General features: G+C 44.6%; 1 protein-coding gene across 7 annotated transcripts in view; it reads left to right on the top strand.

Moving 5' to 3' along the window:
* The window catches only part of WWOX (WW domain containing oxidoreductase), a 952,562-nt gene that overhangs the window by 367,597 nt on the left and 560,427 nt on the right, over nucleotides 1–24,538 (top strand). The window contains exon 9 of one of the 7 annotated variants that reach the window (XM_038538237.1): nucleotides 16,308–16,376. The exons of the other annotated variants lie outside the window; for them this stretch is intronic. Within the exon in view, the coding sequence (XP_038394165.1) occupies nucleotides 16,308–16,361 (54 nt within the window). The 3' untranslated portion in view covers nucleotides 16,362–16,376. Of the gene's footprint in view, nucleotides 1–16,307; nucleotides 16,377–24,538 lie in introns of those variants that run through there. 7 annotated transcript variants of the gene reach the window in all.

The raw sequence follows: 24,538 nt of genomic DNA, 5'->3' as shown, positions 1-24,538 counted from the left end.
CTCCCTGCATGGAGCCTGCTTCTCCCTCTGCCCGCGTCTTTCTGCCTCTCTCTCTGTGTCTCTCATGAGTAAATAAATAAAATCTTTAAAAAGAGAGAGAGAAAGAAATGACGTGTGTCTGGGACTTGCTTTAAAATATGGGCAGCCTGGGTGGCTCAGCGGTTTAGCGCTGCCTGCAGCCCAGGGTGTGATCCTCGAAACCCGGGATCGAGTCCTGCGTCAGGCTCCCTGCATGGAGCCTGTTTCTCCCTCTGCCTGTGTCTCTGCCTCTCTCTCTTTGTGTCTCTCATGAATAAATAAATAAAAATCTTTAAAAAAAAAAAAAAAAGCCATCAAGAGACTTATGATGAAAGGCAATGATTATAATTCCTAGGAAACTCATTTTTGATTAAGATGTCCACAGCATCTAATTTCTACCATTAAAAAAAAAAAAACATAATTTTGAAAATGAGAGTTTTGGGATGATTGGTCCCAAGGGTGAAAGAGGACATGACCAATGGCAGGAGAAAAAAAAAAAGCATCCTGGAATCTTTGAAGGAAGTGACCACTCCACTATGTGGAGGCCAGTTGTCTCTACCCTTTGGTCCAAATAGTGATTATCTCAGGGGCGCCCCAGTGGCTCAATTGGTTAAGTGTCTGACTGTTGGTTTTGGCTTAGGTCATGATCTCAGGGTCATGAATTGGAGCCCCGAATCAGGTTCGCCTGCTCAGTGGAGGGTCTGCTTGAGATTCTCTATTTCCCTCTGTCCCTCCTTCTGCTCTCTCTCTTTCTGTCTCTCAATAAAATAAATAAATAAAATCTAAAAAAAAAAATAGTGATTATCTCAAAAGCATGTGTTTGGGAGAATGCCCTGCAGTAGTGTTTTATACTGTGACTGTAGACAGACACCCCCAAGCTCATGTCAACTAGGAGAAGTTGCAAAGCTAGTTTATGTCTCATTCTCTGTCTCTCCTGCGTTGAGAGCTTGTCCGGAGCAGAGGCTACAGACAGAGTCTGTTCAGGGTGATAACATCACCCACTAATTCTGCATCTGCCGTCCAAGTCTGAGTGATCAGTGATGGGAACCAAGTCCCCCACAGCCCCCGTTCTGAGTCCAGGAGATGGATGGAATCACTCCCTGCTTTATCTGTCTTCATCTCCTCCTGCAGCTCCAACTGCTCACTTTTATTGTTTGGAAGGTAACTGTAGACTCCATTTCTCCAATCAGGAGTCAGGACAGTAATGCAGTACGCAGGACTGAATTTTTCACATACACCATGCCCCCACCCCGCCTTGAAGCTGAGGGCAGGGAGGCCTTAGCGGGCCCTCAGTATGAGACTGCACTCAGCTCTGATGCCTGGACCTTTGAATCACTTTTGAAGAGAAGGCCTACCCCGATGGCATCTTCTGATTCCTGTTCAATATGGACTTCGTTACAACATGCCTTCGGAAATTCTGGCGTGCTGTTGTTTCCTTTGGCAGCCATGGCAGGGGAAGGACAGGATCAGATGTGAGCTGGAGGGAGTCTATCTCTATCAGTTCCCAGAGGCATGACCTCAAGCAAGGAATTTAGGCTTCTTGGGACTCAGTTTCCTTGCTTGTAAGGTGGGGATGATCAGTAGAGAGTGGGTTGGGAAGTCCTGCAAATAGAGGGCCTTGCACAGCACTTGGTGAGCACTAAGCATCCAGTAGGTGCAGCCTTCAATATCTCAGTACCTATCATGCCAACAGTGGCAACGATGTCGTGATGAAGTCGCTTGGAAGTTTAGAGCTAGTGCTTGTTACCACTGTGCCTCGTGTACACCAGGCATCCATTAGATGCTGGCTAGCTTATTATTGTGAAGTTTATTTTTTTTAAAGATTTTATTTAGGGGATCCCTGGGTGGCGCAGTGGTTTAGCACCTGCCTTTGGCCCAGGGCGCGATCCTGGAGACCAGGGATCGAGTCCCACATCGGGCTCCCTGCATGGAGCCTGCTTCTCCCTCTGCCTGTGTCACTGCCTCTCTCTCTCTCTCTCTCTCTCTCTCTCTGTGTGTGTGTGTGTCTGTCATGAATAAATAAATAAAATCTTTAAAAAATAAAATAAAGATTTTATTTATTCATGAGCGACACAGGGAGAGGGGCAGAGACACAGGCAGAGGGAGAAGCAGGCTCCCTGCGAGGAGCTTGATGTGTAACTCGATTCCAGGACCCTGGGATCACGCCCTGGCCAAAGGCAGACACTCAACCACTGAGCCACCCACATGCCCCTATTGTTAAGTTTAAAACACATCCTACAGGACCCAAATGTTGATTTTAGACTGTGTTTGCTCCCAGGGCATATGCTCCCAGGGCATATGCCGCACTTAGAAATGTCATTGGGTACGATGTGGCACCATTCTCCCTTCTGTCCATCTAAGTTTTTAGTGTAAGAATCTTATCCACCATGGAACTGCATGTTTTCCTTGACAGTCAACTTTAGGGTCTGAGGTTTACAACCAAATGAGTTCATGATGACTGAATCCTTCCAGAGTGAAGATGATCAGCCCCCAAGGGACAGAAGCTGCCCCCCAGTGGACCCATGTTGCCGTCTGGTCTGAGAGATTGCGGCCTTTTGTCATTTGAGGAATTGGCTGCCCAGGTGACCCTTGAATGCAGCTTTGCCCACTGAGCCGTGCGTGAACTCCCTGCTTCGGGCTTGCTCTGATTCTTTTCCCTTCCAACAACTTCCAGCTGCCAGTACACGTCATGGCACAGACAGTGGCCGAGGACTGTCCAATTCGAACTTTCTCAATGCCGCCCCAGCCACACCAGGGTCGTGCCTGCCTAGGCTGCTGCAGTGTGACTCCTGAGGTCCATGACCAGGATGGGGAAGGGAGAGGAGAGGAGGGTGATAACAGATGATGCGGGGGAGGAGGTGACTGGCCTCTAGCTTAGGTGGATTATTTTTTCTCTTAATTTCCATGTCTCTGTAGTCTTGTCAGAGTGCTCAGTGTACCAACAGAAGCCTTTTAGTGAGCACTGGCTACGTACTGGCTGCAGGCCAGGTCTTTTAAACATCTGTGTCCATGCCTGTCCTCTCTTCTTTCCTTCTTTCCTTCACTTCACTCATCCGTCCTTCTGGCACCCCGTCCATCCAGCTGTCCCTCCCTGCATTCACCGTCTATCTATCCATCTTTCAGCTAACTTCATCCTTAATCCCCAAACCCCCGGTGCTAAATGCTGCACGTTTCCAGGTGGGTGGATGGAGGTTTAGACGCTGTAACCTGACCTAAGATACGGCTGGCTTTCTCGCTGGCTGTGGATGCTGAGCTCCTAACTGCTATACCTACTGCCTTTGAGCTCAGCAAATTATAGTCGTTTTCATCCTCCTCCTCCCCCTTGTGTGATCTACCTTTTCTCTTGCTGGTGGAAAAACCTGTCACTTGCACCTGGAAATTCATGTACATTGTTAAAACCCATCCTCAGACACAAGCCAGGGCGGGGAGTTTAGTCATGCTGTGGTCCCAGCTGTTTGGGACCTGGGGTTGGAATCAGGGTCCCCACTGGCACCGGGTGTGGGGGCAAGGGGCACTCAAGGCTGCCTGCTGAGTGGGGAGGAGGCTGCGTGAGGGCAGCTGGTTCTGTCGGAGGTGACACCCGTCCGGCCCGCGGGTGGCGTCCAGAATGGAAAGCCCTGGGCTTCGGCCTTCCGAGGAAAGTTCTCCCAGGCGCCAGTTAGGGCTTCCTTTCCCATTACAACAGCCCCGCTATCTCTCAGGAGCCTGCTGAGAATCAGTAAATGAAATTCACCTTTCCCCCAATTCCTGAAAACTGAAAGATGGGGATTGACTTACAGGACACATCATCTTATGAGGACACGGAATCTCGAGCAGCACAGATGAGGGGACATAATTTTATTTGGGAGGACTACTTTAAGTTTGGCAGTTACCTGAAAGAAAATTAAGTTGCTGATTGCAAGTCCAATTCTCTGGCCTTCTGAAGAAGATAGATTGTAATCTTTAATTAATCTATCACTCACACCCAAAAAAAAAAAAGGAAGAAGAAGAGAAGAGAAAAAAAAGGCAGGCATGGGGTGTGGGGTAGGGGGGACCGCTCCTATGGCATTTGTTTAGGATGGCTGGGGCTGCGCTGGGAAGCCCAGATGGCAGTGTCAGGGCGCTGCCGCCAGGACACAACATGTTTACTTTTGTTTCATATTTTAATGTCCCAGCGAGTCTTAAACCTGAGTGCAGTGTGCAAGTCGAGCCATGTGCACTGTGGCCACAGGCTTGCCCATTGTAATGAAGATGGAGTGACTCCGAGGATGACCTTTCCGTGCCTTTGTCTGGAGCCAGCCCTTCTCTTTAACTGAACACCTTTCCAGCGCACACGTTCTGAACTCTTGAACCGCTCATTCCCTCCACCAAGCTTATTGCTCGAGCTGCAGTTTATCATTATATGCCTCCAAAGACTGTGTTTCCTACGTTTGACATCGAGATAGAATTTTTCATAACCCTTTACTAGTCATAAATTTGATTGTTAAGGGACCGGGTTAATCTTATTTCTAATACCAGCATCTGATTCTGAAACCCTGATTTAGGAGTGTTTTTCTTTCTGCTACCTTCCTAAAACGCAGGGCGGAAAAGTATAAAATATGTCACCTGATATTGGAGGATTGTTTATTTCTGTTCATTTTGTCCTGAATAGTACCTGAGAGATGCATTTGAAAACTTATCTTGTTTATATGTTTCTTCTGTTGCAATTTCTTCTATTACCTGGAATAGTCGCTTTGGACGGCAAGTAAAGCTATGCCCTCTCACAGCTGGGGGGTGAGTGGGGAAGGGAAGCCCTGGTAAGGAGGCAATTTGGAGACCACAGAAGCATCTTGAAACAGGAATGATCATTTTGTGTTGCGTAATATTTAAGGAACTCGTACCCCTCATAACTCATGTCTACCTTTGTCACTTAACCACATCCTGTACAAACGGTTTCGTTGTTTTTCCTGGAGCTTCTCAGTGCGGGACACATAGTGTGTGCTCCATAAATATGCACTGAACTGAACGGTGGTGTTTGGATGCGTAACTAGGTGCACAGACGAAGCCACAGTGGCTCTATGACGTGGTGACTCATTTCTGAGCCTCGGTGAGCATTGTTCAGCTCCTGAAGGTTTTTTTGTGAGGCTGAAATGAAATAACTGGTGAAAATACCCAGTGCTTTGCCTCTCTGCTTGGCATGTGGTAGACACACTTGTCACAGAACTGATTGTAGTTCTAGAAAGAAAACTTAGAGCATTATTTAGGCGGAGAAGTTACAGTAGAATTTTTAAGAGTGTATTTCTCTTCCAGGAAGCAATTCTGCATTGATGAGAACGGAGCACAGAGTAAATGCAAAATATTTAGTTAATTCTTGTTGACAGAAGTAGGACTTCAGGTCCGAAGACGTTATATTTTAGGGTGCACACAGATGGATTATTTCAAATTTCTAAACTCTCTTCCACATATGGACAGATTTGCAAATGCGGTATCTGTACAAATTATAGTGGTAGTGGCTCCCCGGGAAATGAAATTTCTGCACTTCCACCAAAGCATGTATTCCCTCTAAAGAGAGGCAGCTGGTAATTACTAATGCTAATGTTGAGGTGAAGTGCAATAGATAATCTAACACAGGCGATGGCCCCCTGAGCATTTATACTTGATGCTGGAATGCGTTCGTTTTCTTTATCTTGCTATTAATGCACCTCTGTTGAGCAATTTACTCTCTCTTCATAGATAGGATCAGATCCAATATAAATTTATAACACTACACTACATTGAAACATGGGTATTTCCCAGTTCCCGGAGTTTGCGGCTCCCACTTACAACATACTGCACGTGCACACGCACACACGCAAACCCACACATACCACACACGCTCTTGGCGTAAGCCGCACACCAATCTCAGAAGTAGAATCAACAGTCCTTTCTTTTTCCACCAACACAGTTTCTCTGGCTTCTGATCTATGGTCACCACATCTGTCTAAGGGAGTGTTGCATTTGTCCATTTAGCTGTGGTAGGGGGAAAACAAGCAGTAACTGTAGAACCCTGTGCATGATTAATGTCCCATAGCAAAGAACAACAGCAAAACACAATTATGAACCCAAGTGTTTTTAAATTTAATTTTATTTATGTTTATTTTTTTTAAATTTTGTATTTATTTGAGAGAGAAAGAGAGAACAGGAGCGGGAGGGGCTGAGGGAGAAGGAGAGAGAATCTCAAACAGACTCCCTGCTGAGCAGGGAGCACAACCCAGGGCTTGATCTCAGGACCTATGACCTGAGCCAAAGCCAAGAATTAGACACTTAAACAACTTGTGCTCCCTCTAGGTCTGCCCCCAAGTTATTTTAAATATCGGTAGTTAAAGGTGATCATTTATTTGTGTATGCCCAATCTTGATTCTGAGCTCTGGTTCCAAACATGGTCATGTTGCTTGGACTCAGGTTCTTGCACATATGTGTCATGTGTAATGGTCAAATGTACTTGCTGGTTGTAAATACATCATTCCATGCTTATGGGTAAAATTGATGTTCACGAGATCCACTAATTTGGGGTAAAAGAAGGAAGGAATTGGCTTTGGTTTTGACCTACAAATAAAATATCATTTGCCAAGTGTTCATTAATGCTTATGTTGACTGCAGGCCTCGGACCGTGCAGTGTGTCTCCATCCACATCTGTGGAGAGTGGCCACCGTCTGGGCTTCTGACTGTTATTCCCTTCCTGAGCAGTGAGTTTCTATGAGTTTTCATGAGCTCCTACCTATATTATCCAGGGGAGACCTGTATGAGAATTACACCCACCACTCACACACAGTTGGTCATGGTCTGCTGAGTTGGGTGGTGGTGGTGAGGAGCTATAATTAATTCAGACTTCCAGAGGCCTTTGAAAATATGCAGAGAATTCAACGTATTTTGAGGATTCAAGCATGACAAGCTGTTTATAAAACTGCATGTACTATATGCATCTACTTTTATTGTATACATACATGCATAGGCACACACACAGAAAACTCTAAAAGAAGCACATTGAGTTACTCACCATGGGCTGGCTACAGAGGTGTCATTAGTCATTCACCGTGAAGGCAATGAACTTTGTCATGTAGCTGTGGATTCAAATTCTGGCTCGCAACTGACTGGCTGAGAGCTGGGACACTGGATATGCAAGTTCGCACTGGTACACCTCGAAGTCCTTATGTGTAATGTTACAGCTGTGATTGGGCCTGCCTCCTTGTAATGGTCAGAGAATTAGGCATACATCTAGGAGCTCAGAGGTGCAATGGGTCTTACTTCTTATCATTTCCTCTTTTTCCTTTCCTTCTTCTCTGATTTCTCTTCTTTTGTGAAGAGAAATGTGTTGCTTTTTTTAAAGATTTTATTTACTTATTCATGAGAGACACAGAGAGAGAGAGGCAGGGACAGACAGAGAGAAGCAGACTCCATGCAGGGAGCCCGACGTGGGACTCGATCCCGGGTCTCCAGGATCACACCCTGGGCTGAAGGTGGCACTAAACTGCTGAGCCACCTGGGCTGCCCAAATGTGTTGCTTTTGTAATATGAAAAGCACAAAGTAGTTAAAATTTTGTTTTGTATTGTTTTGTTTCAAAGACTTGGTCAAGGACCGTGCTCATGGACTGGCATCTTGCTTGAAGCCATTACCAGAGGGCCTTTCTAAACAGAGAATAGAAAAAGCATGACAGACCCCAGCTATCCACCTGGATCTAATTTTCATAATTTTTCTCAAAAGATGCTTCCCCAGGAGAACTCCCATTTCCTTTGGCACCAAACATTTCGGGCATGAAATGTCAGCTAGCTGGAATCCCCTATGTCATTGCATCTTGGACCTTCTATAAATATACCGGCTAGACAACCCAACACAATGGTGTGCGGGTGTTATCTTCCTGTGTGTGGGGCCATGGTACTCCTGACTTTGTATGAGATGAAGGACTGCGTTCCTCTAGCTGAAAAACATACAGTATCATGTCTAGTCTGAAAATTAGGAGAAAAAAGAGGGACAGTCTGAAGAAGGCAGGGTGGACATTGCTGGAAACTACAGTAAGCCTGTTTCCTGGCTTGGTCTTGAATTTGGTTCCAGATTGCTGACAGGTAAGGCCGGAAGCAAACCACAGCACCCATGACTGTCAGAGAATGCCAACCACATAGCACCAGCCAATCTACAGAGGTGAATGCTTTCTCTGCAGTTGACCTTCAACAAGTACCTTCTTCACAGACCCACGTGTGAGGCCTTGGATGATCCAGTGAGCAAAGTCACAGTCCACTGTGATTTTATAAAGGACACAGAAATGCATTTCAAATAGATGGTTCTTAAGGCAGCCCCCTAAACCAACATAACCCTGGATGATAATTCCGTGACAGTGTTTCTGCAAGAAGCAAAGATAATAAGCTCCAAATGCTTTCATTTTCTGTCTTTCTTTCTTAATACAGGGAAAATCGAGATGGGACTCTCTGTTAGAACCCAGATGAGGGCCCTGGGAGTCATCACCATCTGATCCCTGAGGACATTAGTCCAATCATTTTCTGTAGCCAGAACCAATAGTGAAATGATAGGAAGATAGTAGAAGCAAAAGAGTAAGTTTTTTCTTTCTTAGTATGAAAGTGTATGTGAGTGATGCTCGTGTGTAGGATGGGGAATGTGGAAGGGAGGCTCCTTAACACAGAGTGCGTTGTTATCTCTTGCTCAGAGTAGATGCTCAATGTGGGTTGGCAGGTCCCTGCACACACAGCCCCTCAGGGACCGAGGTAGATGTTGTCTCTATTGTCTCACAGATACCATCCAGTACATGCGGTCTTCTTGTTCACTGCTGGAGTCAGTCTGGACAGCGATGGTATGCTTTGGTTTGGAATGTCAAATGCCATTTCCAGTCAGCGGCCTATTGGTCAGAAATAATCATGTGACCATGCAGAGGGAGGAAATGTATAATGTCCCCATGGGCCTCAAAGTAGAAGAAAAAAGGTGTGTGTCCACACTCTTCTTAAGTCTTTACCAAAATGATGCACCTTTCACCTACAAAGAAAAGAATTAAGGGACTATACTTTTTTGATACCATCGAACTTAGAAACAGAGCGAAAGACAGGCTTATTGAAGGAAGCGCCACCATATGCAGGGAATAGTGAGCTTAAGAAACTCATACTTCGGGATGCCTGGGTGACTCAGCGGTTGAGTGTCTGCTTTTGGCTCAGGGCGTGATGCCGGAGTCCCAGGAACGGGTCCCACATCGGGCTCCCTGCATGGAGCCTGCTTCTCCCTCTGCCTGTGTCTCTGCCTCTCTCTCTATGTCTCTCATGAATAAATAAATAAAATATTTTTTTTAAAATAAAGAAACTCATACTTCAAAGGCATATGTGAAAAACCAGCTTTGAGTAAAAGTCAGATAGATAGATCAGTGATAAGTTTATGGAGGAATAATTGTATGTTCCGGATCTCTGGAGGTGGGTTCAAGGAGGAAGAATATGTCTGCCCACAAAGGATTTCTCGTTGCCAGGGGTGGGAAAACTGTGGTTGGTTGATCAGTGGGGTCTGGCTCAGTATAACTTTTCCTAGGTCTTGCACGTTGCAAGTTCCCCTTAATGTAATAGAAGCATTTGAACCTGGACTTCACAGACTTTAAGCAGAAGAACGAGAGTTAATGTGTCTTACAGACATGCTATAGCAATTTTAAGTCAGTGTGATCGCCGATGTTGAAGTCAAATGAAAGCTTCAGACATCTCACTTGGCAAAAATGCCACTTTTCCAGCTTGTGGTTGGTTCACCTGCATAAAACAGAAAATCCCAACCATTATTGACTTAAACATGTGAGGGTTTATCTTTCCACTTAAAAGAAGTCCATGGCTAGGGAGCTGGTCCAGGACTGACCTGATGGTTCTGTCAAGTCATTGAAGATTCTTATTTTCCTCTTCCACAATTCTCAGCCATTTGGCTTCTATCCCTGGAAATTCACCTCTTGATCCAAAAATGGCTCTTAGAACCCCTTCTGCTGTGTTCTTTTTGAGGTCTAAGCCACAGAAAGCAGAAGGAAGGGGGAGTCAGAAGAAGGGGTGAACCTTCCAGCTGAATCACCTCCCTCGAAGGACTTTCCCAGAGGTGCCGCTCAGTACTCACCACCATCCCATGGGCCAGGACTGGGTCGCATGGCTACATCTAGCTGCAAGGGAGGCTGGGAGATACAGGTGCTTCGTCTTGTTTACCTGAGGCCATTAACTCACTGTATCATCAGCCTCCTGATATGAAGGCAAAGGGGGGAATGAATATTTTCCATTATCTCCTGCTATGCCTCTCACAAGAATCTTCTTGTTACTCATATGGAGAGCTGTCACCCACTTGGCTGCCCAGCCCCTTTTCTCAAGGGGCTCTCAATGAACCTCTCCCACCCCTATCACAGAATATCCCCAGATATCTACCCACAGAGAGAGATTAAGCTAGGGGAAGTTTATCTTTCATCTCTATAGATATCAAAGACATTGTACAACTTTCTTTTATATTTTGGATTCCTCCCAGAAATTTAATTGTGCAATTTCTAAGTCCTGTGCCATTGCACCTACCTAGCCCATGCTTCTGAAGGTATCCTAAGCTCCCAGTTTGCCATTCTTCTCTCTCTCTCTCTCTCTCTCTCTCTCTCATCACTCTGCCCCTCTGATCTTAGATAAGAAGAAAACTTTCAAATGTAACCAAGTTAAATTAAGATGTCTATTCCTGATACTTATTCACATGGGTGTCTTCCCTTTAGAAAGTGAATATTTGGGCAGCCCGGGGGGCTCAGCAGTTTAGTGCCGCCTTCAGTCCAGGGTGTGATCCTGGAGACCCGGGATCGAGTCTCATGTTGGGCTCCCTGCATGGAGCCTGCTTCTCCCTCTGCCTGTGTCTCTGCCTCTCTCTCTCTCTCTCTCTCTCTCTCTCTCTCTCTCATGAATAAATAAATAAAATATTTTTTAAAAAAAAGAAAGTGAATATTTGGGGCACCTGGATGGCTCAGTCAGTTAAATGTACAATTCTTGGTTTCAGCTTAGGTCATGGTCTCATGGGTTGTGAGATGGAGCTCTGTGTGGGGCTCTGTGGTCAGCACAGAGTCTGCTTGAGATTTTCTGTCTCTCTCTCTCTCTCTCTCTCCCTCCCCCTCTTGCCCTGTACCCCTCCCCCACATACTCTCACTCTCATGCTCTCTCTTTCTTTCTTAAATAACTAAATCAATCTTTATAAAAAAGAAAACGAGCATTCTGTGTAATTTAAGCTACTAGGGCTAATGATGGGGAATATTTTCAAACACTGGAGGAAAGATAGAGTCGTTTTAAGAAAAGGAGCTTTTGGCTGGGAGTAACAGAAAAACTCCATTAAAAGGAGCTTGAACAACAGCAGCAGCAAAATATTTTATCTCACGTCAAAAGAAATCTGCAGTTTCAGATTTGGTTAATACAAGGCCTTAAAAATATTATCAGGCACCTAGGTTAGCTCTGACTTTCCGCTCTGCTTTCGCCAGCACACTGGCTTGTTCTCAAGGCAGGCTCACCTCACAGTCACAAAATGGTTGCCAAGTCCCAGGAATCACTTGCAGATAATAATGAGCAGGGACAGCAAGAGATAAGAATGTGCCTGTCTCATGTATGCTTTGGAAAGGGAAGAACACCTTTCCAGATGGCTCTGCCACTAGAACCCCTGTCATGAGGCATTGGCCAGCGTGGCATCACACACCCGTCTGTGTCTCACCAAAGGAAATGAGGCCGCCATGACTGTCCCACACATCAGGAATTGTTTTTTGGTTCAGCGCTGGGAGGGGCTGGAGGTCTGTCATCAAGGATGAAGAGAGGAATAACGGCTGTTGAGCAGACAGGCAACAGCGTCTGCCTGGAGTCCTCTGTGGCATCCGTGTTGGCAACCAAGTCCTGTGTGCGAACGCCCTGTTAGAACCGCCCTCCTTCAGCACGAACTCTGAGGGATATTGCTTGGTCATTGGAACTTCCCACCCAGTACCTTCAACAGAGGCCTGGACCCAGTCATGGAAACTTTTCAACAGTTGCCAGATCCTGTCCTTAATACTATATTAAACACACCGAATCCTGAAAGATGGGGAATAGAACCACCCAGGGCCCAGGGCAGTTCCCAGTGTCAAATCCGTGGGGATAATGCAGGTTTCAAACCTATAAGGCTGAGACCTTACCTTTTGTGCTCCTTGGGTTGTGGAATGAGCATTCATCCTCAAAACGGAACCTGTCAGATGCCTTGGATATACTGACAATACATTGATGAGAATTGAATACCCATAAATTGCACAGCCCCCAGGGCTCCGGTGGGTGCCCTGTCTCACTGCTTATGATTCAGAAACCCTGTTTATTTGTATCAAGGACAGTTGATACTTTAATCATCAATAAACTAACGTTCAGCAGCCTGCCATAAATTTCTTGTCAAAGCAGAGATTATTATTAGAGCACTGTGATGAAAGATAATCCCTACCTAGACTTACATTCGTCACTTTCAAAGCCTCCAGTTGTAGGGCTTGGAGGTTACTACAGTGAGAAAAAGCATCTCCGAGCAGAATCCCGTATTTCCAACTTTTAAAATATCTGTGAGTTAATTGACTGGCATATTTTGACCAATATCTAGCACCAGCTCTTTCCATTGAATGAAAAATTGATTTTTGAGAGCAAATATTCTGGTAAGGAAACAGAGAACAGATACTAGTATTCTCTCTGGTTATATTTGTTAAACAGTGGACGTCTCTCAGTGATTGCTAACATTTGTTATATTAATTATTAATAACAAAATTTGACTCCTTAATGATGATAAAATCATAGTTATGGTCTACTGAGAGCACCATACTGAGCACTTTGCATCCCGTATCTGGTTTAACTTTTCAACCACCTTACCGAGTAGTCATCGTGTCTGTTTTACTAAGTAAATGGTTGCTCATTTGCCGATGAGGAAGCCGTGGCCGGCTGAATTAAATCACTGCCACAGTCACAGAGCCTTTAAGTGGCAGAGCTGTACTTGAGCCAGAACTCTGAGCCATTTTCTAGCTCACTGCAGTGCAGAATGGGTTTCATGAGGTTATTAAAAATGAGGCTATTTCTAGAATAAGACAACAAACTAAATTAATTTTCCACTCTCACACTAAGTATTCTCTTCCTAAGCAGGTAGCCACAAATTACCAGCATGTGCTGGTTCCCTGAGACAGCTGAGGCTTAGCTCCCTATGACTCCAGAGGGTGGTTTGATTAGGTGGTGACCTCCTTCCTCCCAGCAGCATTCTGGCCAGGTCGGGGCCATTTGCCAGAGTTAGAAGTTTTACAGGAGAGCTGTTTGCACTGAGTGATGGTCCAGGTCCCAGCTCAGGGATACTGTGTTGGTTCCAAGCTCTGCTTCCAGGAATCAACTACCTGCAGGACCATCATGGCCTTCTGCTCATGGGACATCTTCAGATTGTTTCGTTTAACCCATTTGTCAATAGTCTCATTTCCCCAGATGCAGGGGAGAGTGGAGAGAAGCCAGTGATGCCTCATGGTCGTGGTTGGCCATGGAACAGCTTCTGAGCCCCTACCCTGGAACAGGCTATGTATTAGTTTTCTAGGGCTGCCACAACAGAACACCACAGATTGGATGGTTTAAACAATAGGAGCTTGTTTCCTCACTGTCTGGGAGGGAAGCTGGAAGTCCAAGATCAAGGTGGTGGCAGAGCTGGTTTTTCCTGAGACCTCCCTCCTTAGCTTGCAGATGGTTGCCTTCTCTCTGTGTCTTCACGTTGTGATCCCTCTGTCTTTCGGGCACGTCCCTAGTGTCTCTTCCTTTGCTTACAAGGATACCAGTCATACTGGCTTAGAGATCCACCTTCATGATTAATTTAACCTTAATTGCCTCTTTAAAAGTCCTCTCTCTATTAGGTTTAGAACTTAAATGTCTGAATTTGGGAGGGACATGGTTCAGTCCATACCATCCCCATGCTGGCCAAGAGGAATGCTTTGGTGAATAAGGAAGAAGCAGTCCCCACCTTCCATCAGTTTCCAGGGAAGAGAAGATAGTCTTAAAAAAAAAGAGAGAGAGAAAAAAAATTCACTGAATTTAATAATCACAAGAGGATTAGTGCTGTGACCAGGAGTGTAAGGTCCTAGAGCAGCTTAGAACAGGTGACTCTAACTTTGTCTAGGGGATGGAGAAGGTTTTCATAATGAGATGAGTTTGGAACTGAGGTTGCAAAAGGGAGAAAGGAGTTTAGGCAGGTAAAGGAGGGCTTGGGATGAGGAGGAAATCCCAACAGTAGGTGTGACTGGGACATTAAAGCCTGGTCCTATTATGGGCAGTTCTAAGAACTGAAAGGCAGCCTGCATAGCACATACCTGGGAAACAAGGGCAAAGGATCGTCAAAAGAACATTGGATCCATCGTTGCATCCTTTTGTAATCATATTTAATGCTGTGGAATGGTGGTTAATTTGCTCAAGAAGTGATAGTTTATGATTCCATGTTTGCATCCTGTTTGTTGAAATAAGAAATTCTCAAAAATTCTGGGTCTCCAAGATTCAGTTGGGAATTTATTTTAAACATATCCATTCCCCGGAGCCCCCTCCCCTGCAATTTTAATACATTCTGGCTGGGGTCCAGGAACCTGTATATTCAACAAACACTCCTGTTCTTATGGTGCAGTGGCCCAGAAACCCAATCTAAGGAGACAAGCTGTTGACATGTTACTTAGAAAAGCCTAGAAAGGTTGAGTACTACCAGACCTGTTGGAATGTCTGCTAGATCCAACCCATGGCGGGTGAGGTCAGATGAAAGTAACCTTTTCTGGGCCATTACATTGGGGAAACTAGAGTAAGCACTTTGTGTGTATCTGTTTTTTCAATTTAATACAACAGTCCTACTGAAGGGGACACATGAGTATACCCATTTGACAGATGGACAAAGTGAGGGACCGAGGGACTAGATACACTTCTAAGGTCACACAGCTTGTAAGTGATGGCATAGACACTCAAACACCAGGTTCAGACGACGCTGCAGTGCATATGTTCTCGAGGTACAGTCACTAGCACTCCTGGTGCCTACCAATCACGTGATCAGTGCTTTAGACACTTGCACTTCTCATTTGTTAGGTGATCCAGAAGGGCTTGGATTGCAGACCTGATTTGAGCCAAGACTCTGCTGCTGATTCTCTTCAAAAACCTGGCCAAAGCCCTTGGACCTCACTCATTCCGTTCTACTTGTCATACACATTATTACTCTTCTTTACCAAAAAATCCAGATTGCTTAGAAAAATAAAATACAACTCAAGACAGAATCAGAGTTTTCTAAGTGACGAACTTTTCAACATAGTTTGTATCTCAACCCAAAGGTGTTCTTTCCCTAAATTAAAAAAAAAAAAAAAGTAATAATAAAAGAGTGTATTTAAAAAATTGCTTTGCAAACTCCTTTGGAGCACATCACTGCCTTATTGGGTGAATCATATTTTTAACTTTCACTTCCCATCAACTTAAAACATAATCTGTCAAGAAATTGATGGGCCAGTTGACTGTAAATGAGTTTGCCTTTCATGCAGTGCTGTTCTGTCCGCTTGCCACAGAAATGATCCCAGGTCATTCCAATATATTTAATTAATTTTAGAGATGAAATTATTTTGCCCAATAACTGGAATGCTAATAGTACTTATTGTAATGGTTCTGTTCAGGTTTGTTGGTTCGAAAATAAACGCCTTCATTTCAATATTTGCCTTTTGGTTGCAGCCCGTTAACCGGTCATACACCGTAACCTCATGAACATCATGGCTTAATTGTAACTTAATGTGTACCTAGTTTTTGTGCAGCAGATTTCTATCTTAACTGCAAAGTTTTGCCCCCCAAATACTCCCCTGAGTTGGAGTTTCCAACAGATGGATGGATTGGAGTGACATAACTCATACTTTTGAACATAATAACTTTATCGGTGTCTTGATAATACACATTTGGACTGATTTTTGGATGTTAGAATAAAGTGAGGAAAATAAATCTTAGCTCGCTACAGCATAATTGGGGCATTGAGATTTTTGGAGGTGTACTACATCTGTAATGGGGAGAGGTTGCCAGTAGTAAGGGAGGGACAATAGAACCGCTACAGAATCTAAGGCAGAATTAAAATCTGCATATTAATAGCTTTCCTGCCAGTCCCGAATAGATTCATTCTTCACATCTCAGATATATAAAGCTTAGTCCAAAATAAATTCTGGGGAACGTTCAACCTGATTGAATCTGCTGTAAGCTCTGTTAATATATTTGTTCGAGTCACTTGCACTCAAAAGCTTTTTAGACAGAATATCACTTTTTTATTTTATTCATGGTAATGTAATTCCCCCCTTTAATCTCTTCAGGGTTTCCCATTAAGTCATGATATGCGGTTCAGAGAAAGTTGGATCGACCATTAATCACACTATCTGGACTTCTCTGTGTCTACTTTTTGTCCATCTCTTAAATCAGTCCCTTGGCAGCAGCAGCAAGACATGGGGCACTCCAGACCATTTGATCGAAGAACTCTTGTCGGGAGACCGGGTGGCTAATCTGCAAGCCAGCTAATGGAAATCATTCTGGGCAAGGAAATAAAACCAAACAACACAAACAAAATCACTACATATTATAGGAATCGAGTACATTCTAAATGACTCAATCCTACAGTTTGGATATCAAGCCTAGGGGTAAAATGCACTTCTTAGATGACCCAGTGATCCAAACACCTACAACGTATATATGCATAACCCTTGTCAGGTAGGACACCTATTAGAGATGGGGACCCGTTTTTTGTTTGTTTTTTTTGTTTTGTTTTGTTTTGTTTTTTGAGATGGGGACTCTTTAAAGCTGTTCCATTTGACCAGGCAAAGTAAACAAGGGCATAGTGGATGTGGGGGTAGGTGGGGTGGGTGAAGGAAAGAAAGAAAAGAAGGGGGAAAAAAGCAAGGAAAAACAGAAATGTTTCTTTCCTCACAGTCAAGGGAAAAACCCATATTAAAAACACCGGCTACGTGGAGCATGTTCAAGAAATATTTGTGGTTGAAGTCAGTTACCTGGTATATATCTAATTTTTATTTCAAAAAGAATGGTTGTGAATCTTTAAAAGTTCTTTGACTTTCTCTCCTTTCCTAACCCCAAAGTAATAATTCATTAATGCTGTCATTAAAATGCCCTTATTTGATCATTTTATTTAAAACCAAAAAGTGACAAAGTGAGCTCAAGGATTTGAGGGTCATAGAAACTAATTTTTGGTCTAGAAGAGGGTCTGCAAACTTTGTCTATAAAGGGCCACTTAGTAAATATTTTTGGCTCTGTGGCCTGGAAGCTATCTTTCACAACTGTCAAACTGTGAAGTATAGTAGAAACAGCCATAGATATATGTAAACAAGTAGACACGGATGTGAGTCAGTAAAATTTTATTTACAAAAATGGGTGGTGGACTGGATTTGGCCTGTGGGTCATAGCTTGCTGGCCCCTTGAGCATGTGTTTGCGAGATGCAATTTCAAAAATCATTTTTGTTTGATTTTTGTGGTTTAAGAACATGCTATTTTCAATCTTGGATGAGTGCTTGTCTTTTGAATTTTCATTTCTTCCTGACATAACAAAAAGTCCTTGCTTTGGGATTTCTCGTTAACCATGACACTTCTCGTGGAACATCTTACTTCCTGGCTCCTTGGGGAAAGGCGACAAAACTGGAATGGTTGGCTGGAGCCAGCGTGGACATGATACTTTCCATACTCGGGCAACTGGGGAAAGAAATCAAGAGTTTGGAGTAAGGATTTGGAACAAAAAATTGAAGACTGACTTCTTTTTTTCTTTCTTTCTTTCTTTCTTTCTTTCTTTTTTTTTTTAAAGGATAAAGAAAAGAAAGGAACAGAGGAGAGATGATGTGCCTCCTCCTTGGCTGGAGGCTCAGGGTTAATTGATGAATCTCTTATAAGGGTGTGTTGTAAAGTCTTTGGAGGACAGATCCTGCATACTTATGCTTTTGAGTAACAGACAATATATTCCATGATGCAGGCATTAAGGAATCATGCTATTGATTTTGGAAGAAACCTAAGGAAAACAGAAACCCCAGTCTTTTCCCTGGGTGTTACTTAGGTGGCTTGTCTTTTAAACATTTGCGTATCATGGACTGAATTTTCCAAAGAGGGCTAGTGGTCATGTGAACTTATATTTCTTTGTATATATTTATAATGTTAACCCTAAATATTGACCCAGTGTAGTAAGGAACTGGGAGACTGTCTCCCTGCTTTCTTAGAAACAGGGACATCCATTTTGTTGTTGTAAATGCTAGAATGTTCCAGGACGGCAGGGCTAGGGTGGTCTGTTCTGTTCTTGTCACTCTTTCCGAGGAAGGGAGTTCCCCAAAGCTAGATGAATGCACATGCTAGCTGTTTGCTCCTCTCAGCTCTGCTTTGGGTGGTGAATACCATCCTGGGGAAGCAGGCATTTCCAGCCACCACTGCTCGGGTTGCCAGGGGCCCAGAAGCACCTAGCGCTCCATCCTCCTTTGCAGCGTCCATAACAGAGCAGGCTCGGTCTCCTTCTGCTAGACCAACATGATTGCTCTCCATTTTACACTCAAGATCAAAGTCGATGGAAACCAGTTTCATCTTTCCCGGGCCAGGGATAGGTGCTCAAACACGTGTTGTGTCAGTTGTATGATTTCCAGGGCAAAACTCCCTCCTTCCACATGAGGCAGCAAACACTGTGAGGCTGTGAGGACTGAGTGAGAGAGGGCTCCTGGCTGTGTTGCTAGAACAAGCTCCTAGTGGGGGCCTAGCCATCCTTGGCTTCCTGACATACTTTCTTACCCATTCCCCAGGGCTCGCTCTGGAAGGATGATGAAAGAAGGGTCACTGGTGGGGTGACCCACTGATCAAGGCACTCCTTAAATGGACCCAAAATTTCACATGGAAGTGTGACCTCCAGTTAAAGCCAGATTTTCCTTACCCTGTGTGCCCCCCCCCAAAAAAAAGATTATACTGTGATACTGTTCTGATGAAGTCATCTTACCCTGTAAACTATCATGTGATTTATACAAAGCCATCTGCTACCATACAGGGTGTTTTATTTGGGATCCAGGAGGAGAAGGCGCATCTGCACCCTCCATAGCATCTGAATCTTAATGAATAAAAGCACCAAGAGTTCTTTAAAAGGGACTTGTATGGGTCTATTTATAGTCTGATAACATTTTGTAATCTGGCTGCACATTGGATGCTTACTGTCAGTCGTACAAGGAAGTGAACTTCTCTGCTGGTTTCCTGAGCAACGTGGCTGTGGTCAGAGGAGCACTGAACACGTAGTCTACCACGGGTGGATCGGCCACACACATAGCTTCTACCCGTGTCTCCGCTGTGCATGTCCCCCAGAAGTTTCTGCTGCAGCTCTCTTAGTTGTTCGTCTTTAAAAAGAACGGCAGATTTTGAGATCCTTATTCATCCATTCTTTCTTCCTTCTTCAGTTCTTTTCCTTGCTTCTCTCCTTCCCTCCCTGTTTTGATGGGCTTTCTTATTACCCAGGTGTCGAGATCAGGAGACCACTGTCATCAGAAAGATGGTTTGTGGTACTCCCAGATACTAAGAGAAAAGGGACACACCATGTCATGGAGTCATATAGGGCAGCTCCAGGGGTGCTGAGGAGGCAGAGAGAGGACTCTGTGGGCAGGAGCCTTTAGTGTGGTTTCTGCCAAAAGGACCAGGGAGGGGCAATCAAGCAGACTTAAGCTTGACTAGTTTACATCATTTCGATGGGTTCTGGGGCGGAGGGGCTCTCCCTAGTTGCCTGGTACCTGGCCACGGGATGATCAGGGCAGGTGGATAGTGGCCCAGAACGTGGGAGCCGCATAGTAGAGGTGGTGGGGGTGTGGGCTCTGGAGAGGCTGGTTTACGATCGAAAGGCAAGTTGACCCATGAGTTCTTCTCTGTCTCTAGGAATCGAGTAACCCTGGGAGGGGTCTGACTTTGGACCAAAGATCCCAGACTATCTTGTTTGTCCTTAAAACCATAGCATTGAATGGGACTGTCTGGGACACCTGGGGAAGACCTCCATTCATTGCACACGGATTGGACTATTCCACTCTTGTCTTTGCTGTTTTTTAGTTACTCCCAGAAGTGACTCCTGGATTTGATGGCTCCCAGAAACCCACGGCCCACCCAAAGCCTAGGACTCTGAGTGGTGGCCCTGGGCATTGTGATGACAGAGGTGGGACCTAATGCAGGAGAGCATCCGTGGCTTGTGCGGAATTTGTAATCCTTACCCAAGCATTAATTTTGCTGTGTAGGCAGCCTGTTCTCCCACAAAGCACTGACTCAGAAGAAAAGGGGCCCAGAGCACCCAGCAGGGCCTGGCTGACAGCTTGTGGCTCCCTTGCCATCGAAGGTTCTGGGGAAGGTAGAGACATCAGCAGGAGTGAAGGAGAATTTGGAAGGAGCATTTTTAGTGGCTTAGTTTCTTCTCTCTTTCCATCCTCCCTCTGTCCTTCTCTCCCCCAGTACCCCCTTACTTTTTTCCTTCCTTCTCTCCTTCCTTTTTAATAATTTTTAATTATAAGCATAGTTAATGCTATAAAAGTGCAAAAAAATAAAAAAAAAAAACCTCTGTTTTTTTTACAATCCTCTGGAGACATGCTTATTTCTAAATTTCTAAATTTAAATATACTTTCCAACCCTGTCTGGAGAAAGGAAGTATTTTTAAGCCAAGCTAAAAGGAAGGGAAGACATTCCCTTTTATCGTCTTACCCATATGTCAGAGCATGTTTTTTTTTTCTTAATATTGTTCATTTGGTGCAATTATTATTGAATTGTGAAGCACACAGAACTGGAGCTTTGGACCTTGTAACTTTGGAGAAATTACTTTTTCTCTCTGTACCTCAGCTTGTTCATCTGAGTAATGGGGATAATAGCACTGTCTACATCTCAGGGCTTCCGTGAGCAGCCCTCAAGATAATGCGTAGGAGAGGCTGTTACATACTGTACACTGAAGGAATGTCACTTCTTCCTGCCAGTATTATCATTATCAACATCATCCTCGTCATCATTCCCTTCACTTCTTAAGGGCCTTTATCTTCACCTGAACTAGGCAGACTGGGGCACATTCACTCTTTGGAATAGGGAAAAAAAAAAAAAAAAAAGAATCTCACAATTTCAAGGGACTTTACATTTGGAGTAATTCTACTAGAAACTTCAGAGAAGCCTCCTGTTCTGACATTGCCTACAAATACCAGAGGAAGACTCTTCCGAGCATTGCCAAGGAGAAAAATGAGAATGCCAGCTTAAATAAATGTTATCCCAATCTCTGCAGAATCGTGAGGTGTCCGATTTTTTAAAGTGTCGACTGCAGGGTATTTATTATTCAGCGATAATAATAAATCGCTGCTTATGAAATCCGGGGACTCGAGTGTCCTGAAGGGAGGAAGCAAAGTGCAGAGAGAAGAGCTTCGAGAGGCAGAGGTCCAGCCAGACCTGGGCTATTAATCATCGCCCTCCATTATTTCCTGAAGATTCATTCATTGTTCCGTAGGTACCTAGAGGGTCAATTAGAGACCACAGACAGGCTTTTTCAAAGACACAGGAGGGTCAATTAGGCCCTCCTTATAATTTTCTGCTTTAACAGCAAATGCCAGCCTATTGCAAATCAGATGCAGGGGAGTTTGGAAATAAACAGGGTACTTTTCCTCTTCCTTCTTTAAAAAGAAAGAAAGGGAAAAAAGACCCAACAGGAGATAAGGAGGCGATCAGCTCTTGGTAACATATGGCTTTGCTGTCAGGCTCCGGTTCAAGTGAGGCAGAGGGGATCTTATCGAGACTTGTGGAGAGTGGACTTCTTGTGGGGTCAGAGCACCAGGAACGCTTGGGGAATTTCTATGATGGAACAGTCTGTTCCCATCTCCGAGGTGATTCATTTATCTCGGGGGCGATTGGAACTACACTGGTGTGAGGGTATGATCATAAAGTGTCCGAAAGGGTACCTGGAATGAATGGATATTCACAGTGACACAGGGTGGGTCACCACCACCCACCACACGTTTGGAAAGGATGTCAACTAAACTCACATAAGTACTGTTTTGCATGACACCGATTTTTATTTGTTTTCCCTGGAATTGGCAAACAAAGTTTGAAACACATTACAGTAAAGTCAGAAAAGGAAGGGAATTGTCCTAAGTGATGGAAATATGGAAAAAGACTGTCAGAAGTCCCAGTACTCCTTTTACCCTAGTATTTTGAGAAGGCTTGCTAGATTTTGACTTCTGCCTGAATGCCTAATCTTAACCAAATAAAGGACGTAGTCATGCTCCACCTCAAGATCCCATCCTACCTCTCTACCATCAAACAGAGATCTGGAAGCAAAAGACAGATACTTTTAGTGTGCAAAACCCAATTCTAACTCAAGTGATTTTTTTTTTTTTTCTGGGATTTCAGTGCTACTTCTGAGCTCCAGATTGTCCGATGTATTCACATGTTTGTTGAGAGCTGGCTGATGTACACACACTATTCTAGATCCCGGGGACCCAGCAGAGGTTGCCTTAGGAGGCAAAGCCCTTTTCAGTTCCAGAATGCTGCAGCCCAGCCTCCAGGGCCTCTTCCACTTTGAGGTTACATATATCCTATATGATTTTCAAAGAAAGGGATTAAGACTGAAGCTGGGAGGGGTGAATTTGTTTCTATGGGAGCCTTTGCTAGATCCACTGAAAACTGTCCCCCCCCCCTTTTTTTCCATTTCCCCAAGAAGAGGACATGAGTGTTCATTTCTTTTGGTCCAAGATTTTGTCTGTGTTGCCTACTGCTGGTATTTTCCGAGTCTGGAAGAGCGCCTGGTGCGTGGTGGGTCCTCAGTGAGTATTTGTTGACTCAGTGAACTAAAGGCTGGTGGGCAAGGGGAGTGATTCTGCAGATCTGGCCTTTCTTCTAGCCCCCTGAGCAGCTCCAGCCCCTACATGGTGCTGTGAGAAGAGCACGGATCCGCTTTTTATTCTACACACTTTTGCTTTCTGATAAAAAAGCAAGGGAATCTCCTAGCACTTGGACACTCCAACCCCATTTCCAGCTCCCATCTCCAAAGTTGCCAATTATGTGGCTTGCAGATGTTTTTTGTTGGGACTGCTGGGTTTTTGTTTCCTTCATGAAATAAGGTAGTTGCCAACATTTTCCAAATCAAGAGACTTTACATTGCGACAGATTTCCTGCTTCTCTTGAAAAAGCAGAGCTGGCATCATTTGCCTGCTTCTCAGTGGGACCAGCAGGCTGGACTTGAGCAGGGCTGCCCCTCGCTAGCTGGGATATATGCCCACTGGCTTTCCATAGTACCTATCAGGCCTCCTTCACTCATAGAAACTGCCTGACCTCCCAGGAGTTGGAGTCTGTAACCCTGTATGGCAACGACACTGATTCATGAGCTCGTCCATTCGCACCCTGGCTATCATGGGACCCTCTCACAGGCCTCCCTGACACCACACTTCTGATTCATTGAGCTGACCACTGTCTTGGTTCCCTGGTCTCGGGGCTGATGGTGCTCTGAAAGGCCCAGCCTTACTTATATAGATCCCTCTACCTGGAGTGTTCTTTTTTCCCTTTTCCAAAGTAACTTTGACTCTTTCAGAAGGCCTGCTTGAACACTAAACCCCCTCTCCCCACAAACTTTAAGTGCGGGTTGGGTATTCCATTGTTCTCATAATATCCTCTGCAACCACAGATTGTACCGTGGCTGCTTACTACTCTGCCGGCCACTCCAGACTGTCATCCCCCTAACAACAAGAACTTTGTTGCCCATGATCACATCCTGGGCATCCAGACAAAATCTGGCCTCTGAAGGAGAGGACACATGGATGTGGCTGGCTGGAGCCAAGCATGGGAAAGGGACAACAAGATTAGATGGGTGAACAAGGCTAATGTCCCCAAATGCCTTGGGAGTCCCAGTGAGATTATGGGTCTTAGCTTCATGGCAATTGAAAGCGTTTGGAAGGTTTATGGATATTGTGGTATCCTGCACATAATAAGGGGACCGAGTGTGCACTCCAGCTTGAGTGAGAAGGATAAGGGGCAGGACTGGCAGCAGGTGGGCTCTTGGAAGAGTCCAGGCCAGACATTGTGGAGGCCAAAGCCAATGAAGGTATGTGGAAATTAGACATGGCTACTGATCGAGTGTAGGGGGGCAAATAGATGGACATTCTACTGTGGGGAGTGGGGAAATAGGCCTTATTTGAGCTCTGCTCAAATTTATGAGAATAACTTCACTCCCTTCCCCCTTCCCCCAAGCATCACCCGTATCACCTTGGTAATACAGTCTCTTATTAAAGCATGCCGGGGGGAAAAAAAAAAAAAAGCATGCCGAGAGCAGAGGCTCTGAGTGCAGCATATGACTTTAAAGCAGCACTATTAGCAAACATCCACTGGCTTGGTTTTTAGTGTGCATATATTTTTATGTATTCCATGTGGATTTTCTTTGCCTTTCTTTTTCTTCTTTTTAATCCTCTTCCTTAAGGGAAACCCCGTCCTCACTGTAGCTTCTTGGTAGCATGTTCTAACTAATGACTTTAATCGTGTGAATGTATAGCAGAAATGGACAGGAAAACCCTCTGCCCATTTATCTTTCAGA

Source organism: Canis lupus, chromosome 5, assembly GCF_011100685.1.
Source record: "Canis lupus familiaris isolate Mischka breed German Shepherd chromosome 5, alternate assembly UU_Cfam_GSD_1.0, whole genome shotgun sequence".
NCBI lineage: Eukaryota > Metazoa > Chordata > Mammalia > Carnivora > Canidae > Canis > Canis lupus.
Note: the sequence above shows the minus strand (reverse complement) of the source record. Positions and strands in the feature narration are given on the sequence as shown.